The sequence below is a fragment of the Photinus pyralis genome, unplaced genomic scaffold (assembly GCF_008802855.1).
Source record: "Photinus pyralis isolate 1611_PpyrPB1 unplaced genomic scaffold, Ppyr1.3 Ppyr1.4_LG8, whole genome shotgun sequence".
In the NCBI taxonomy this organism is placed as follows: domain Eukaryota; kingdom Metazoa; phylum Arthropoda; class Insecta; order Coleoptera; family Lampyridae; genus Photinus; species Photinus pyralis.
This window is the reverse complement of record NW_022170819.1, coordinates 15,028,342-15,046,908: the sequence shown is the minus strand read 5'-3', so window position 1 is coordinate 15,046,908 and position 18,567 is coordinate 15,028,342. Positions and strand designations below refer to the sequence as shown.

At 37.6% G+C, this 18,567-nt stretch overlaps 2 protein-coding genes across 2 annotated transcripts in view; both read left to right on the top strand.

Annotated features, from left to right (window-relative positions):
* The window catches only part of LOC116179410 (probable leucine-rich repeat receptor-like protein kinase At2g33170), a 320,289-nt gene that overhangs the window by 156,542 nt on the left and 145,180 nt on the right, over positions 1–18,567 (top strand). The window lies entirely within an intron of this gene.
* LOC116178475 lies at positions 2,643–17,144 on the top strand. The gene is made up of 2 exons (XM_031497980.1): positions 2,643–2,892; positions 16,044–17,144. Exons 1-2 carry the CDS (start codon positions 2,805–2,807, stop codon positions 17,030–17,032), a joined length of 1,077 nt encoding a protein of 358 aa, XP_031353840.1. The 5' UTR covers positions 2,643–2,804; the 3' UTR covers positions 17,033–17,144.

Here is an 18,567-nt window from a genome sequence, read left to right as displayed (position 1 = left end):
CCCATGTGCAACGCTATCTTTTATATTTGTGGCCGGATTTTAACGATTTTAACAGAAGTTGCATCTTACAAATGGGAAATGAATGCAAGTGGAAATGCGCTTTATGTAAATCGTTTACGATTACTTTTTAACTTGTTTACAGTTACAACAATGGCTCAGCAACCCGCAATTACCACGTACCCAATGTGGATGTACCAAAAGTGACTGTGGTATCCTAAAACCGGTGACAACCAACGACCCAGTGGCACCTGACCCCATTCCTAACACCATATTTTGCCGATGCACGACAGGGTGTGGAGTACGATGCGGGTCCCAGATAGCAGGAATTGCCTGCTCTAGTGCGGTGTATGCTCCGACTTATGCACTGCACAGAGCCCCCATCGAAGACATCGTCGAAGATGATGATGTTTTGATTTAGATAATGTTTAAGATTTTTATTTTTAGGACTCTGCACGTGCCTATACTTAAATAATTTTGTTAGTCATCTTCTTCCCTCCATATGCCATATTGATCCCAGCGAAGAGTTTCATTTTTTTACCAAAGGAGAAAATTTACTTATCTTAATAGGTTTCTATGTCAGCTCCCCCTGTGACTAAGCGACCTCTCCGTCTCAGGTCCTCGGAATCATGACATGAATTACAGTTGCATCCCTATACACTGTGCGTAAATGTCACTAGATAAGAATCACACACCGTTGTTGTTCACCGACTGCTGGCCGTTCAAAGTCCAAAACTTGGTCACCGTTCAAATTTCATTACTCGCCGTTTCAAAGTCTAAAGGTTGCTCACCGTTCAAAGGTTGCGCGCCGTTCAAAATCCAAAAATTCCCTCATCGTTCGATCGTTGCTTATCAAAGCGATGGTGATTTTGAGGTGTGAGATCAAGGTGAAGTTAAAAGTTCCTCGCTTACGTACTTGCTTACAACGTATTCTCACGCTTTTGTCTAGTAACCAAAATAACATAATGCGAATTGTGCAAATAGCATTCCGGTTGTTTTTCTTTACTGGTGTTATTCTGCCACATATTTTAGCGCATTTAAAGAATGATGCCTAATTTGTTTGCACGGGCCGGACTTCATCTTCGTTATTTAAACACTAATAGGAATGTAATTTTTGTATTCGATTAGGTATGTCAAGTATCAAAGACTTTCCGGGTAGGAGAGCATGGGAAACTGGCGTAAGCGACTTGGAAATATTTGTGTTATCGTCTTTCCCCCAGATGTTTAGACTTAGTGGTTTGTTATTAAACAGAGCTGAAATCATACAAATTAGTTACAGTATTATGATTTCCTTAACGGCGACTAAAACGGCGCTAAATGGTGCAATTGCTTTTACCTTCTATTTCCAAATTAAAGAAAAGAAATACCCTAAATAGATCCGGAAGGAAACGCCTGTTTGAGTTCGTCGAAGTACCGGGTGTTCATTAAAGCTGGTAGCTTCCATTATTATACGGCGCGTTCTTTAGTTCTCATACTTTTCCTGTACGAAAACGGGTACCTCATTACAACGTAGAATTGATAATAAACTTGCCTCTCTTAATTATCTTTTTAGCGCATTTCCACAAAAATAAAAAAAATGCACTCTTGTGGCTACTTTGTCCGTCCGTCTGTCCGTCCGTCCGGGCATTCGTTGGGACGCTATTAGTTCTTTATCTTAATTAAGAGCTATTGTTCTACTTTTTTCACTATTGGTTCGTTATGGTGTCGAGGCTTATTTGCACCAAGGAAGGAAATTTTTCTGCGTTTATTGCTAAAAAAGTTATTGTAAAAAATCCAAAAAAGCATTTTTTACATTTTCCATCATTTTACACTTTTGCCGTTTATTAACGATCTTAGAGATCGTTTATAATTATGTATTGCTGTCTGTCGTCTGTCTGTTCGTCTGTCCGTCTGTTCCTTTGTCTGTCTGTCCGTGTGAAAGTTAACTTTGTTTAGAAATGTCCGATCGCTTTGACATCTCCGTTAGTTGTGAACTGAATTGCATGAAATTCAATATGGGCATAGCTTCAGCCATATAATACGCAATGCCAAAAGTTGAGTCGAATCAATGCAAAATTCAGTGCCCTTATCGCAGTTCGACCATTTATAAACCGAATTGCAAACTTTTTTATTTATAAAAATATTTAAATGAAATTTGATACCTACATAGGCGCTTGGAATAAAGGAAAATCTAACGCCAATTTCACACACTTTATAATATAAACATAAAACAATGGCTAGAAATATAGTAGACGAGAACAGTGCACCGACAAGAGATCCTGGTAGTACGCCATTATTTAAATCGTAATAATAGGGTCTGTGATAATAGGTAATATAGATTTAGACATTGGGCTGTTATTTTAGTTTTAATTTATGACGGAGTATTCTAATCTTTACACGTAGGTAACGAAAGAATTTGCCACCTTAACAATGCTCCTCATGGACATTCTACCTGGAATTTTAATAGAATTTTTCTGGAGCGCAGGCAATGAAATGTTTAGCTACGGTACCGGTACTACAAGTTCTTTGTCATCCACACAATTAGGCACGTTAGTGGCAGTGCAGCCTACGGAGAGAGTTCTCATCGTCCCACGAACCCGATGCCATCGGCCTGTCTCTCTTTCACGGAAGAATTCTTGTCTAACTCGCAGGGTCTCCGCACGTAACCAACCATTGACTAATCAGTCCAATGCTGTACGTTTTGTGTTGTGGTCGTTACGCCGACTCGCTTTCGTAACGGCGTCTTTTTCTTCGATTGATAAATGAAAATATCGATGTGCGTTAATTTAAGTGAACGTTATGACAATTATTTTTAATATGGATACATCATGTGTATTTTTGGAGACGTCCCGTTCTCGTTTTATCTGTTGTTACTCATTGTTCGTTTAGGGGAATGCCAAACGTCTAATCTTACTGGTAAGAGCTTAATTTAATGTTTTAAAAAATCGTCCTTTCGGCGCGACAAGTTTGTTTACATATATCCTTCTCGGGGTTGACGTTACCTTTAAATGTAAACAAAAACGTTGAGTCAGGTGTTTCGAAACGTGCGGCAATTAAATTTCGTTGGTGGGACTACGAAGCCATTCATTAACATCTGCAGCAGTAGTAAACGGACCCGGAGCAGGAAGCGACTGTTTATTTTTTCTTCGATTTTTGAAGCGTTTGTTTAGAATGTGATTTCATTAATTCTGTTCGTCATTTTATGTGAGCTATAATTAGACTTTAATAAATAAAGTAACTGTTCTTTTCAATCTTCGCGATGTCTCCCAAGGAGATCGCGAAACACAATAATGATCCCCGATTTATCAAAATAGCTGTAAGAAACAAAACGCATTTTCTATGAGCAGCTAGGAACTCATCCGTTTTTTGTAAAACGATTGTGCCGAAGGGCTAACGTGAGATGAATTCAGTAGTAAATTTGACTCTTTCAAGCAGTTTTGAACAGAAATGTCTCGGTGGGAATTTTCTCATTGGTACAAAAAATGTTCATAGAATTCCGAGTAGAATTCATTAAGGGATTCTCGAGATATCGTTGGTTTACTGTTGTGACCTTTGCACCCTTTTGGAAATACTCTGGGGCAAAGTTATAATTTCGACCCCGTTGGACCTTATACCCCATTACTTAATTCAAATCAAAATTACATTTAGTCCACAAAATACAACGATCAAACGTTTCTGAATAAGTACTTTCCGCATTTATATGTACCCTTGGGCTTAATTATACACCGTTTGAACGCGGGTTTGCCTCGTGGTTTGTATTTATTCATAATAAATCATTTTTTATCGTGTATCGTAGATCTTACCCCCTTAAGACCTTTGCGTTCGTCAATAAAGTTGGCACCCCCACTTGTACCTATCGCATATGGAATTAATGTATGAATCTATAATTTAAGGTTAATTGTTCCCGCAAACCGTTTTGGGCGAATTTTCATAACAGTTGCAGCATGCGCCAAATTCAAAGAAAATCTCCACGAAATTCGAGAAATCTGTGTTTCTGATTTAAGACTAATTTGTACCCTGAATCTTTTTTGTTTCGTGAAAAATCTTGCTGAAATTCGAATTTTTAGTCATTTTTACGTTTTTTTAATAAAAAAATTCCCGAGAATTTGTATTTCCAGCGTAGGACTAATTTGTACCCATAAGCATTTTTTGAATTTTTTTCTGTTTAAATTCCGAGTCAAATTTGACAAGCTCGGTTTTTTGGGTTTTCTTTACGCCAAATCAAATCGACCCCGAATGGAAATTAAATTTAAAAAAATAATTAAAAACTCGGTGGGTTTTTTCGGGTTGGACCCTCGGTTGGACCCACTAGGTTTTTTCATTAGTGGGTTTTTTTATTTTGAAATAATTAACAAGTTTTTTGACTTGGGCTGGTTTGAAATAAATTTATATGGCTAAACCACGGGCTAAAGTATATTTTAAATTATACACGAATCACTTTTCATTTTTAAAATACAAAAATAAAACATACATACTTCCATTTGAGTTCGTTTAGTATTGGTTAACAATTCAAAACAGTTCAGAACTTGTATTCTTATTCTTACCCATAGTAAAATGCGAGGTAAAATGTAAAAGTGAACCACCACAACACAACCACAATATTGTGGCGCCTTTTTTTTCATATTGTCAAATTGTTTAATTCCGATCAAAAAAGTACTATTACCCACTTTTACCCCAAAAAGCCCTGAAATTCGAATTCTTAATCATTTTCGATTTTTGGGCTTTTTAATAGAACATTTTTTCGAGAATTTGTGTTTTCACCTCGGTTTTCACCTTAGGACTAATTTGTACCCGCAAGCATTTTTTTGAATTTTTTCTGTTGAAATTCCAATTTTTCTTCATTTTACAAGATCGGATTTTTCGAGAAAAACTCCGAATCGAGTGGACTTCTTTTTTGCGAAATTTCAGAAATCTGTGTTTCGAATTTAAGACTAATTCGTACCCTGAATCATTGCTTCTGTGATAAATCTGTCTGAAATTCGAATTTTCATTCATTATCGATTTTTGGACTTTTAATAAAAAATCTTCCGAGAATTTGTGTTTTCAGTTTAGGACTAATTTGTACCCACAAGCATTTTTTTCCTGTTCAAATTCCAATTTTTCTTCATTTGGCAACATGGGATTATTGGGTTTTCTAATTAAAGAAAAACTCCAAATCAAGTGAACCCCTTTTTGCGAAATTCGAGAAATCTGTGTCTCGAATTTAAGTAGGTACCCTGAATAATTTTTGTTGTGAAAAATCTTTTTTTTTGATTTTTGTTGGGCTTATTAATTAAACAATTTCTGAGAATTTGTGTTTCCAGCTTAGAACGCATTTGTACACTTATCTCAAGCATTTTTTAAATTTTTTTCTATTCAAATTCGAATTTTTCTTCATTTTGCAAGATGGGATTTTTGGGTTTTGTAATTTTAAAAAACGCCAAGTAAAATGGATCCCTTTTTGTCTCGCTTTTTGTGAAATTCCAGAAATCTGTGTTTCGAATTTAAGACTAATTTGTATCCCTCGTTGTCATTTTTTTTGTGAAAAATCCTAGGAAATCTTTCTGAAGTTCGAATTTTTCTCTGTGTTTCGAATTTAAGACTAATTTGTATCCCTCGTTGTCATTTTTTTTGTGAAAAATCCTAGGAAATCTTTCTGAAGTTCGAATTTTTCTCGGAATTTTCATTCATTTTTGATTTTTGAACCGTGTAATAAAAAAATTTCGAGAATTTGTGTTTTATTAGAATTGATACAGTACACTCAAGCATTTTTTTTAAATTTTTACATATTTTGTAAGATGGGATTTTTGGGTTTTGTAATTTTAAAAAACGCCAAATAAAATGGATCCCTTTTTGCGAAAATCGAGAAATCTGTGTTTCGAATTTAAGAACTAATTTGTACTCTGAATCATTGCTTCTGTGAAAAATCTGTTTTTGAAATTCGAATTTTCATTCATTTCCGATTTTTGGACTGTAATACAAGCCAAACGAAGTGCATTCCTAGCGAAATTTAAGAAATGATTTGGTCGAGGATGCATAATTTTTACATACGACAACCAATTGGTCTCAGATTTACCTACGCATGCCTTTAGTGGTGCCAAGTAAAATTATTGAGGGGGGGGGGGGGTGATAACAACGTTCTACCCTTCATGGTATTCTCATTAAAATAAATTGGTCTGTACAAACTATAACTTTCTCTTTTTCGAGATCAGTGGGTGACGGGGCCGGAGGAAGGCGCGGGGTGGGAGTGAGGGTAGAAATTAATGTCATCTTTCATGGTATTCTAATTAAAGGTCTCAACGAAGGGAACCTGTTTCTATCAACTACCGCCCTACTTTCTTACCCCTTATCACAAGCCGGGGTTGGAGAAGGGGGGGGGGGAGTGAAACTGGTTATATCCTTCATGGTATTCTAATGAAAGGTCTCAACGAAAGAAATTAATTTCTACCAACCTACCAACCATAGTCCTCCTCGACCCCTTATTGTGATCGGATATATTCCCTTATATCTCCAGAACGGATTGTCAGAAGAGGGTACTCACAAAGGGCGATTGGGACGTCTGGAAGAAATATATCCATTCGTGATTTCAAAACTTTAAGAGCGAATATCTGGAAAACGGTTTGTCGGAGGGAAGTACTCTCAAAGGCAAAATGAATCGACTGGACGAGACATATCTACTGGTGAAGTCGAAGCATATACCTTGACAACGAAGTGTCGGAAGAGGGTACTCTTAAAGGGAAGTGGAACGTCAGGACGAGACATTTCTATTAGTAATGTCAAACCAAATATCTGCAAAATGGTTGGATTTTGCCATGCGGCCTTTAAATGTTTATATGTGTAAAGGGCCTTCTCCCCATTAATCATCTACCAAGAAAGTAAACATGGATGGCATGCTACTACCTTATAAGTATAACCCAACCAAACACTAACACAAGAGTTGTGCACATTTTATACTTGTTTATTTTGACTTTACACTTTGTTTCATCTCTATCTAACCCATGCGAAGAAAAAGACATAAGTTTTGCAGTGGGCGGCTACCTGCGACTGTTTTTAAACTAGACGACGTATAATAATATAATAATCGGCCGTTTTATCGCCTAAAACATACATTTCTGGATGCTGTACCCACAATGAATAGGGCTCATCTACAAGACAACCTGAACCGACGCTTGCGCTTAGTCTACATCTATCATATTCCCCTTGTAAGTACTCTCTTCCGTGTTGTAGATAATCGGATTTGAAGTTTGCTTTTATTAGAAAGAGGCGACAAAAATATCCAGTAAGAAAGTTAGTTCCGCACATTCGCGCACACACTCAACTTTTGATATGTTAGTCGTAAGAAATCGACTTGCAAGGAGTCATTAGCTCATCGCTCCAGAAACGATTCAGTAAATGTTTCATCATTTTTTTGGAGTTTTCCCGAAACAGGTTGGAATTTTCAAGGAGTAATGATCTTAAAATCATTAAGGGGTTGTATACCACTAACCCTTCGGTCGTTCGGGCGCCTTTTAGAAATTGCTCGAGATGGCCACTAACGGAACATCGTATACCCTTCAGGTTTTCGCTATTAAATTTGTACATTTTGGGATAATTTGACCATATCTGTCAAAATCGTTATGTTAATCAATTTCGTTGGGGAAACGTCAGAACGCATTAATTAAATGCCTAAGAAGTGAATTGCATACATAAATGTAATCTTTTGAGCAAAAGATATCATACTTTTTATTCAAACATGAATTTCGTTGTAGAACACATTATTTACGAGCTCCCAGCGAGTATATAGTTTTGATGTGTCTGTCTGTCCGTTTGTCCGTTACCACGATATCTCGATAACGAATGGTCCGATTACGATGAAACTTTGTAGGTGGATGGATTCTTTATCAAATTTGTAGATCGGAGTTCGTGAATTGGCTGGGTAGAGCAAAAAATAAAGAAAGCCCTTTTGACTCTAGCAATATAATACGCAATTCCAAAAGTTGAGTCTAATTGATTTACAGTGCCCTTGTATCTCGGCCATTTATGAACCGAAATTCAAACTTTTTTATTTATGAAGGTATTTAAATGACATTTGATACTCAGACACTTGCAATAAAAGCTAATGTAACACCAGTTTCAAGATTTGGTTTTGCGTTTGCTATAGCCATATCCAGGAGCCCGTTTGCTATATCTGTTTACAGGTTTATTTCGCTTTTAAAAGCATTGTACTGAATTTAACTATCCATGGAGAGGTTTTAATGGTTTTCAAGAATCTGTCCCGAGCGCTTTGAGAGATATAGACCACCCATTAGCGCAACAAGAAATACTATTTGTAAACTGCTTGCTGATGATGCCCAATTTTGTGTTCTTCTGTTCTTTTTCTGTGAAGGTAGACCAACGTCATCTTCACCTATTACCAATTTGGTGTAAAAAAAACAACCAAATGCACTGTCTCGATCGACAGCAGCAAAAAGTCGAACACTTCCATTCTTATCATCACTTATCATCATTAACAAGATGGCGTATCATCTATGTACATTTCCGTAGACTGTACATCTTTTTTTACATTAAAAAAAATACCATTATAAGCAGACACTTTACAACTGTAAGAAAAAAACCCGCAATTGTCTTGTCCTAGGAGCATAACAAGTTCTCAGCTGTAATTTGCTAGAGTTACGTTGTCATTAAAAGTATTTGTTAGTTTAAGTTCCTCGCGAGAAAGGTAGGTATTTGACGTCATCGGTGAAAAATGAGTTCGTGACAAAACGGATATTGAAAAAACAAAATTTCACTTCCTTAAGGATGTTTGCCTCTACCGTCATTTTTTGTGTGATGACATTGACGAAGGTACCTCCATTTGTTCGCCTTTATACACCTTCACAAATTTTACCTGCTAAACGTTAGAAGATCCTTTCAAGTTGTCTTCAGGTGTACAAGAATTCTTGGAAGCAGTTACCGACGACCTGCAGGTTCGTATGTTTTTTTTGTGTTCCTTAAGTTACAAGTGTTAAAATTACAATTGCCGGTTTGTTTCACAAACACTTATAACGGAATAGCCCTGTTTATTTTCTCATTATTCTCATTTTTACGATTGAAGTGGCAATGTTGACTTTGTACTTGTAGCACCTGCGCGCGAGAAACGGTTTTTTTAATATCTGGTTCCAAAAAGAGGTAATTAGACCTACTTCGGCTTCATACTTACATACCAAGCTTTTATATTGTGTTTTACGAGGGATTTTGTTTACCTTACCTTTTAACTCACTCTATACGCTGTTTTGTAAACGTAGAACATTCTGTTTAATGTACTCTTGAAGCACTGTGTATACCGCACCTTTTCTTAATTGAATCAAATTAAAAATTTGCAAATTATTTTTCATTCCGTTAAATAGTTTGATTTACATTGTCGAGGAAAACTGATGAATCGAAATTTCTTAATTCTTATTTGTTTATTGGTTACGTTTTAAATAAATAAAATAAATAATTTTCGATTTGTGGTCTACATAATATATAATGCTCGCCATGAAAGAATGAATAATCGGATTTATGGCTCAGTGGTAGAGCATTGGGTTATAAATCCGGAGGTCGGGTGTTCGAACCTGGGTTGTGGTGAATTTTTCATCTGTGGCGGAGATGGAAATTACCTTAGGCCAGTTCCGAGGATTCTACCGGCTACTCCGAATTAGGTTTTTCTGCAGTTTTCCTAATTCGTAAGGTAAATACCGGAGTAGTATAGACCAACTTAAGACCTTCTGCAGAGGCACCTCTAAATAGCATTATGCGGGTCACTCTGTAATTGGGCGCATGCCTGTTGAGGGCCCAAAACAAGAGAGGGATAATATTATTATTATTATTATGGTCGGTGTTTCTTGTGAGAACTCAGGTCTAGCCTGGTTAACTAATCGCACGGATTAAAATCAAGTAACGATTAGTGTCTGTGTCTGTGTCTGTTATGTAGGGTCCTTAAAAAAAAATCACACACGTACATTGGAAATCTAGGGATAGTATGTAATTCATACTTACCAACATACCTATTGATGGGCACAATAGCCAACGCTATCAGGAAAGAGGAAAACAAAACAAAAAAAAATCATTATAATAATTCCTGTAATTTTATTAAATGGAGTTTATTGTGTAAGTGTTTCTTTGGCTTTGCGTTTGGGTTGAATACGAGTGGGTTGTAATAACGTGGTGTGTTTCTGTGAAGAAGGAGTTTTGTGTTTTTTAATTGTATTTATGGTGTTTCTTTGTTCCTGAGGTCGTATTTGTGAGGTTGCTTGGGTTTTTGGTGGAGATATTGCAGTATTTTGTGAGCCTGTGGTGCTGTTAAGGTTTTTGCGTTTCGGTTGTATACGAGTGGGTTGTTTCTGAGAAGAAGGAGTATTGTGTTTTTTAACTGTGCTAGGGCGTGTAACTTTATTGGGTGGACCTGTCTTTGTAGTGCATGTTGCGTTACTTGTATTTATGATGTTTCTTTGTTCTTGCGGTTGTATTTGTGAAATTGCTTGGGTTTTTGGTGGAGATATTTTAGTATGTTGTGAGCCTGTAGTTCTGTTAAGGTTTTTGCGTTGCGGTTGAATACGAGTGGGTTGTGATAATGTGGTGTGATTCGGTGAAGAAGGAGTTATGTTTTTTTTAATTGTGCTAGGGCGTGTAACTTTATTGGGTGGACCTGTCTTTGTAGTGCATGTTGCGTTACTTGTATTTATGATGTTTCTTTGTTCTTGAGGTTGTATTTGTGAAATTGCTTGGGTTTTTGGTGGAGATATTTTAGTATGTTGTGAGCCTGTAGTTCTGTTAAGGTTTTTGCGTTGCGGTTGAATACGAGTGGGTTGTGAAAATGTGGTGTGTTTCTGTGAAGAAGGAGTTATGTGTTTTTTAACTGTGCTAGGGCGTGTAATTTTATTGGGTGGACCTGTCTTTGTAGTGCATGTTGCGTTAGTTGTATTTATGGTGTTTCTTTGTTCTTGAGGTTGTATTTGAGAGGTTGCTTGGGTTTTTGCTGGAGATATTTTAGTATGTTGTGAGCCTGTAGTTCTGTTAAGGTTTTTGCGTTTCGGTTGAATACGAGTGGGTTGTGAAAATGTGGTGTGTTTCTGTGAAGAAGGAGTTTTGTGTTTTTTAAATGTGCTAGGGCGTGTAACTTTATTGGATGGACCTGTCTTTGTAGTGCATGTTGCGTTACTTGTATTTATGGTGTTTCTTTGTTCTTGAAGTTGTATTTCTGTTGTTGCATGGGTTATTGGTGGAGACATTACAGTATTTTGTGAGCCTGTAGTGCTGTTAAGGTTGTTGCGTTTGGGTTGAGTACGAGTGGGTTGTGTTTGTGATAACGTGGTGTGTTTCTGAGAAGAAAGAGTATTGTGTTTTTTAGCTGTGCTAGGCCGTGTGGGTGAGGGCGTCTTTGTAGTGCGTGTTGCGTTACTTGTATTTATTGCGTTTGTTTGTTATTATTATTATTATTATTATTATGTCGGTTACAGAACACTTGATTTCGGTCTACAATCGTCTGTTTTTCATATTAAACCATACGATTGTGGATCGGCATCAAGTGGTCTGTGATCGGCATTCTCTCTTGGCGAACCTTTATACTTTTTTTTAACGTAACTAGCCACTCCCAATGTAGCGCAACGAAATGTTTTGCACCATGCACCCCAACGCTTTCGTGATGAAAATTGATTTAAATGCGAATATTTTAATCCGATCGTACAATGACCCGCAAATATTAACGTGGGTACTTATTCGCATTGTATTTACAGTTGAACATAAATCCGCCGGCCAAAAAAGGCGTACACCACTCACAAGATTCGCTCGTCCTGCATACATTCTCTTCGAAGGCTCTCCCATCCAAGTTTTACTTAAGTACTCACCGAATCCAAAATACGAAACGAAGGGTTCACACTGTTTTTATACCATTCGAAGGTATAGCAGAAAATACCCCTCTCATGCTACGTAGCGACGGTTTTTAGAACCGGCAACACTGTAACTTATTTATTTGCTTGAACACTAGTTTCTTATCTTAACACGCTTTATTTTCTCGAATATTAGTTATACCTATGTAAATTTAAAAGAAAATCTTTAAATCCTACAGCAACTACCTGTTATAAGCGGCCCGTATTGTATTGTAGTATCATAATTATTATACAGTACTGTGTATGCCGACAACAAACTGTCGGAAATGGTATTTACAGAAGGCAAGTGAAAGGTTGGGCCGCGAGTCAAAACTACAAACTGTGAATATTTCGAAAATTAGATGTCGAGAGAGGGTACTTACAAAGGGAAAATGGGAGGTAAGGAGGCGACGTATCCGTCTGTAAAATCAAACGGTTACATGCCAAAAATGAAAAATGTATAGAAGATAAACAGTGGAGGACTAAATTTCACAAAAAAATCTGTGACGGCCTTCAACCGTTTACTAATAATATGAGAGGGTTTATTTCCGTGTTGACGTCCGCAATACCTGTGAATGGTTATATACTACCTAAACGGGTTGAGATCGATATCCACCCTGGCGGAGTTTTTTTTAGTGCGGAATCTAGTAGCATTTAATCACATTTTGCGTTTTAAAACAAATGCATGCGATCGTGATTTTCTTAAGAAAACTCCAACCCGCACGTTAGTAAAGGGAGAGTGCATTGGGGGGGAAAATGACCCCCCCTTTTTTTGACAGAAATACACGTTTTGGAGCACTAGGAATCTGAATCAAACAAAATCTCGATAATATCTGTCGGTCTGTCTGTACTGATTCCCATTCTCGGCTGAACGGCTAAACCACTTCGAACCAAATTTGGTACGCATATTCTTAGATATAAAAGGAAGCGTTGAAAAGCTTTTGGGCATGCGCAAGTGTGTCAAAATAACAAAAAAGCTGCCTATTTTTTATGTTTATCCATATTATGGCTAAAGTATTGCATCGAATTGAACCAAATTTGGTACATATGACACTTTGCTAAGTTTACTAAAATACATTTAGTTAAAACATCGATTAATTAACCCTTGCATCTCCAAATTTTTAGAGAAAAATTGACGTGTGTCAAAAACTATGACAGAGCCACGCAAATCTTAAATGCTTTGAATTCGGAATGAAATGGAGCATTTAGAAAAAAATTGAGAATGGTATGTTTCTATTTAAAAAACCCCAGATGGCGCCAACTTCCGGTATTTACGGAAGCAGCGCCATCTTGAAATTATTTTATTAAAACTCGCAATGGTCGATTATGACTGTGAACCAAATTTCCAATTTGTATATATCAACTGCAACTTCTAACGAACGGGTTACGTGATTCTCCCTGTATATTCCACGGCCTACTTGTATTTAATCCACATTTTCAAGACTGAATTAGAGTTTTCCCTATTTATCTCAATTTTTTCTTATCCAACATACTAATAACTTTGTATTTTTCTAATTAGAAGAAAGTAAGGAATTGATTGGTGCAAAAAATACTTATGCAAAAACAAATTTTGGTGTTGTATCTTAAAAACTAAGCAGGCTATGAAAAATATAAAAATAAAAAAGGTTTTAGCCCTAAGGCGAGTAACTTTTCAAGCATTGCTCAGTACTCTCCAAAAGGTCGTAGCTATATGCGCTGTTTTTCTTTATTAAAAGCATCTGTTTAAAATTTCAAAAAAATGCCTTCGTAAATAAGAACGTTGGCATTGCGCAGTTTGCGCATGCGCATATCGTTTTTTTACAATATGCGATGCGTTTGTCTTTACTAGATGCATCTTTGGTTATTATTTCATAAGAAATATCACCATAAACAAGAAAGTTTTACTATATATGCGTTATATTTTCCTGTACTAGAATCATCTGTGGTTAACATTCAAAAAGATATCTCAATAAAGAAAGTTGATATTGCGCATGTGCGCGCACTTTATTTCTTGGCTAGGGCTATAGGCTACCGAATTCAAAAAGAAGGGACTAAACGTATTCAAAACTCTTAGTTACGACCTGTGGCCATAATAGCGCTTTCCAACATGAGTTGGAAAATGCGCTAAAAATACCCCCTTACTAAGAGACTATTTTTACAGAACTTTTATTCGTTATACTTTTTTGATATTCCCACAAGTAACTCAATTATGAGTCAAAACCTTTTATGGCATTTTTGGACTTTTGCGCTGTTGCCACGTTCGCGCAAGTGATACGGCAAAATTGGCATCGTTAAGCTAGGCATCTTTGAAAAGTAACTACGAGAAGTGCAAACCGCATCTCTTTTGATTCTGAAAATATCCCCGAAAAACATTGAAAACAAGCAATTTTGAACACCCTGTAAACATTTTTACTATTAACCGATCAAAATGTGAAGACTCTTTCGATATGCGAATCTTTCTTTTAGGTACATCATTGCAGTTTGATTTTGCTCTTCCCTAGCGAACTCCACAAGGGTACCCTGCTTCGGTCACAAGCCCCTCTCCTACATATTTTATATTTAAGGGGGATCCGATTAGCAAGTGGTTACGGACATATTTAAGATAAGTGCGGTTCAAATTAGCCGTGATGTCTTTTTGACCACGAGAAACGTGAGAAGCCGTTTCCGTGATATTTGGTAAAATGAGAAATTAGTCGCCATTTTCCAATATGGCGGCGGAAGTTCATCACCATTTCTTGTCACTTCAGCTCATTCCACGAAAATCTTGGGGTGTGTGTGTGTGTGTGTGTATAGTATACCTATATTGGATTATAAATGGGTTACATCATAGACGGGCGAATCGTGTGCGAGGAATATTCGCCATTGAAAGTTCAGGCTTATCTTCTTAACTGGGCGAATATTTCGGGAGCGAATTTACCGGGCCGAATTTTCTGGGGCGAATCTTCCTACAACCGGGCAAATACTTTATGTCTATTGCGCTTGCTTTTATGCACAACAATAATCGACACCCACCGATGTGAAACTCTTTATTTTCTACACTTTTGATATGCTTATTACATTTAAATCTGCACATTTGGACTTTCACTACAAGCGAAAGTCGTTTCGCCTTTTGTTTTCTTTTCAGTCCGCGATTAACTCATCCAGCAACCGAAGAATAATAATCTCATCATTTGAAAGGACGTTAGAGAGACAGAGAAAGCCAAAATAAAACTCGGAAATGTATAAATATCTTCATTTAACGTAACGATCGATTCGTGATTTTCTCAAGTAACGAGAGTCGATATAATGATATTTAATTGTCCATGAAATAAACTAGCGATCTAGACGCAGTAGTTCGAAGGTATTTCCTGCCATTGCGAAAGACATTATTTGCGACAGCAGCGTTCTGCTTGACGGTACGGATGCGGTCGCCACAATTTATTTTGCGGTACTATCGAATGGATTAATTAAATTCACTATAACAAAAATTAAGGTCAAATTTGTTGTTTTAATTATCCATTTGGTTCATTAATAGAAAAAGCAATGAGTGGAATCGCCCACGTCTGTCCATGACTCGTTTCTTATGAGGTAAGATCTGTTATGAAAGTTAAATGTAGGCACCATATCTAATAACAAGTAGACACCAGGAACTGTTCACACCTTGATACGAATGTTGTACATTTTCTTTAAATGTTGAAAAATATCAGGAAGTATTTATGGAAAATACCGAGTGATCATAAGTGGTTGATGACAGTTCGAATTTTTCGCATTCATTATGTTGGTAACAGATAACTGTAATTTATTGTAATCAAAAACAAAAAAGATAATAACAGTTTTTTTTCATGGAGCTAGCTTGTAAAAAGCTACGGAAAAAAAAGCCAAAAAATATGCTCTCCATGGGTGACCATGGGATAAGGGAACTATTAGTTTAACATTTTTGAAACTGCATTTTAGACTATGCAGTTTCTCTATCTGCGTGCAGGTGTTTGGTTGCGGAGACAGGAAACAATATGAGACTTGGGGGTTGATTCAAATATTTCCCTAAGACTGCGTTACACTATAAATCTCGTCCGTCCCTACGGGATTCTGCTTAATTATTTCCGGGTAATTGAGTTGTCCCCTACAGCGGCGTTAGACAACATTTCAAGCGTCCGTAGCATATTTTTCGTGTCTTAATCTAAAAGCGCCAGAAGCCGCATTAGATATGTTTACATAACCATATGCAACAAACCAGATGTATACTAATTAAATGTACCTTGGTTTCAGGATGCAAGCAAGAGCCATTATGCCTTAAGTGTGGTTCCGCCGGATGCATTAAATGCCCCCACTTGATAGTTTATTCCACTCGAAAGTGCGTTGACAGCTGTCCTTCGGGGTACCAGATTCAATGGAGCAAGAGTTTGGATTATATGGGACAAACGTGTACGCAAACCAGCACCTCCATAGGTCTTTCACCTGCCAGCTTATCAATTCTAGTAGGGGTTCTTTGCGGAATTATTTTTAGTGTGTTTATTGTGACTTTCGCCGTTTTTTATCTAAGGCGTAAACGTAGCTATCTACATTACGTTATCGAAACTAGTTCGGATGTGGATGATTCGCCGGAAAAGCGGGACTTTATCAAACAACTGGAACACTTTAGACCGTACGCCAGAACGTTCTTAGAAATGTTAAACGATACCAGAAGACAAGTCAGAGAGTTACATTCTGAGGCTGATAATACGGCCGCCTCCGCGTATAAACCGGTAATAAGAGACTTGGCTAAAATACTTTTACTTTTGAATCGTCCCGTCGAAGTGCTTGCGGTTCCCGACGACTGGGAGCGTTTGCACAGGTGGGCCGAGAAGCTTCTGCGCAGACACGGACAAATGGGCGACGTCTCCCAAAGTCAAGTGAACCAATTGATCAAATTCCTACAGACGCCTTCAATATCAAAGGATCCCGAAGAATACTCGAGGGCCAGTACGACGTTGTCGACCTTTAAACCGGACCAAAACTACGGATCCTCGCCCAGCTTAACAGGGCAACCATTAAAGAATTTTAGTGATAGTGCGGATAGCGGTAACTTCACATCTCCCTTAAATCCTCAGTGGCAGTTCAATTATCCGGTTATGAGTAATAAACATTTTAATTCCTCCCAGTTTATACCATCCCAGTGGAAAAGTAGTAGGGAGTACCTCAATAATCCGTATCTCTTGGAGGACGACTTTCTTCAGCTGGGCTTTCGCCCACAAGACGAAATTACAACCGAATTATGACGTCTTTTTTTCGTCGTACCGCTGCACTAGTCATTCTTTACTTTAGTAATTTATGCAAGCATGTAATTTGTACATTCTCAAATTTTTGTAAATATTAAAGAGTACTGTGTAATTGTTTTGTTTTTGTATTGCAGCCTTGTTTTGGTATAGCCTTCATCAGCATCTTCAATTTTTTTTTCCAGGAGGCAACAAAACTTGAGCGAATTAAAAATAAAGAATCGAGTGCATTTTAGGGAGGTTAATACATGACAATAAATTTCATTTTATATTTTACGCATTCTTCCGTGCATCTTTCTCGCTAATAAAAAGCTACTAGCTACAAATCATCTGATTGGTTAGAATTCGAAACATCATCACGCTGATTGGTCGAATATGTATAGCGAGTGTATTAACCTTTATAAAAATACTGCAAAAATGGTGCAATCCAGACCTTCTAACCGCCGCCTTTTGAGGCTATTTGCCCTGAAAGTTTTTATGTCACCAGGAGAGGTTTCGTCCAAACGTTCCTGTTATCCTTTATGTCCTCTTCGGCATTTCGTTTTTTAAGCATTCGTTTCGATCACACCAACCGCGTCTACGCGATTCATTTTGCCTTTTTGGGAACCTACTCTCCTCCGATACGCCGTTTTCGAGATATTCGCATTTTGACCTCGCCAATGAATATATTTCTTCCAGGCGCCCCAATCGCTCTTTGTGAGTACCCTCCGGCGACACGCGGGGGGGGGGGGGTATTTTTACGAGTTCAAATGGATATATGATATAAATGTGTATAGTCATTTATTTCATGTATTTGTGTGGGCAATGGTTTCGTCTCGATGGAGGTTTTCCCCTGGTATCGCCTTGTTGTGTGCGTAATCCCTATATTCATTTGCATTTTATTCAGTTCCCTTCCCGACTATGTCTCACGCCCCAACACAAACGAACCGATAACATAACGTAGGAGTTCATTCGTGCCACCCATATCGAACCGACTACTACTAAGATTCAAAAGTGCTGCGAAACCTCCGTCGTTGCGACTTGAAAGTAGGTGGCTCTGCTCGTCGTTTTTCCCCAGAGATATTCCCTAGAGTTGCCAACTCTGTAAGTATAGGATAGATCACGATTGCAGTGACGGCTTCGGGGCACCCTTAGGATCATTATCTTCTCAAGAAAATGAATTTCGTTCTAAAGTCAAGCAAATTATACCAATTGTCGCCATTCATACCGACATCTGTTTGCAAAATTCGCTTTCCATATCCATGACGAAGAGCAGCACCCAATGTCATTCCCTAGAGATGGGTACGCTGTTCAAATGCAGATTATAGAAACCCTGTCTTTTATACCGAAATAGACTACTTGGGTCCCATCGAAGTATCGATAGGAAGACGTCACAAAAAGAGGTGGGTGGCGATACATTCGAGTTATACACAACATGGACGTACTGGCACCAAAACGTTCACCATGCCCAAGAGAATTTTGTTAGAATCGCGATACAAATTTCATTGGTACGCCAAAATCGCTGCCGGTTCAAAACAAAATTCAGGCAACAATCAATT

What these genes read in the sequence shown, in the direction of transcription:
- LOC116178475 (XM_031497980.1), top strand. Translation starts at nt 2,805, where the DNA reads ATGTGTATTTTTGGAGACGTCCCGTTCTCGTTTTATCTGTTGTTACTC. An exon ending in CCAAACGTCTAATCTTACTG is followed by an intron (nt 2,893 to 16,043) that starts GTAAGAGCTTAA and finishes CCTTGGTTTCAG; the next exon opens with GATGCAAGCAAGAGCCATTA.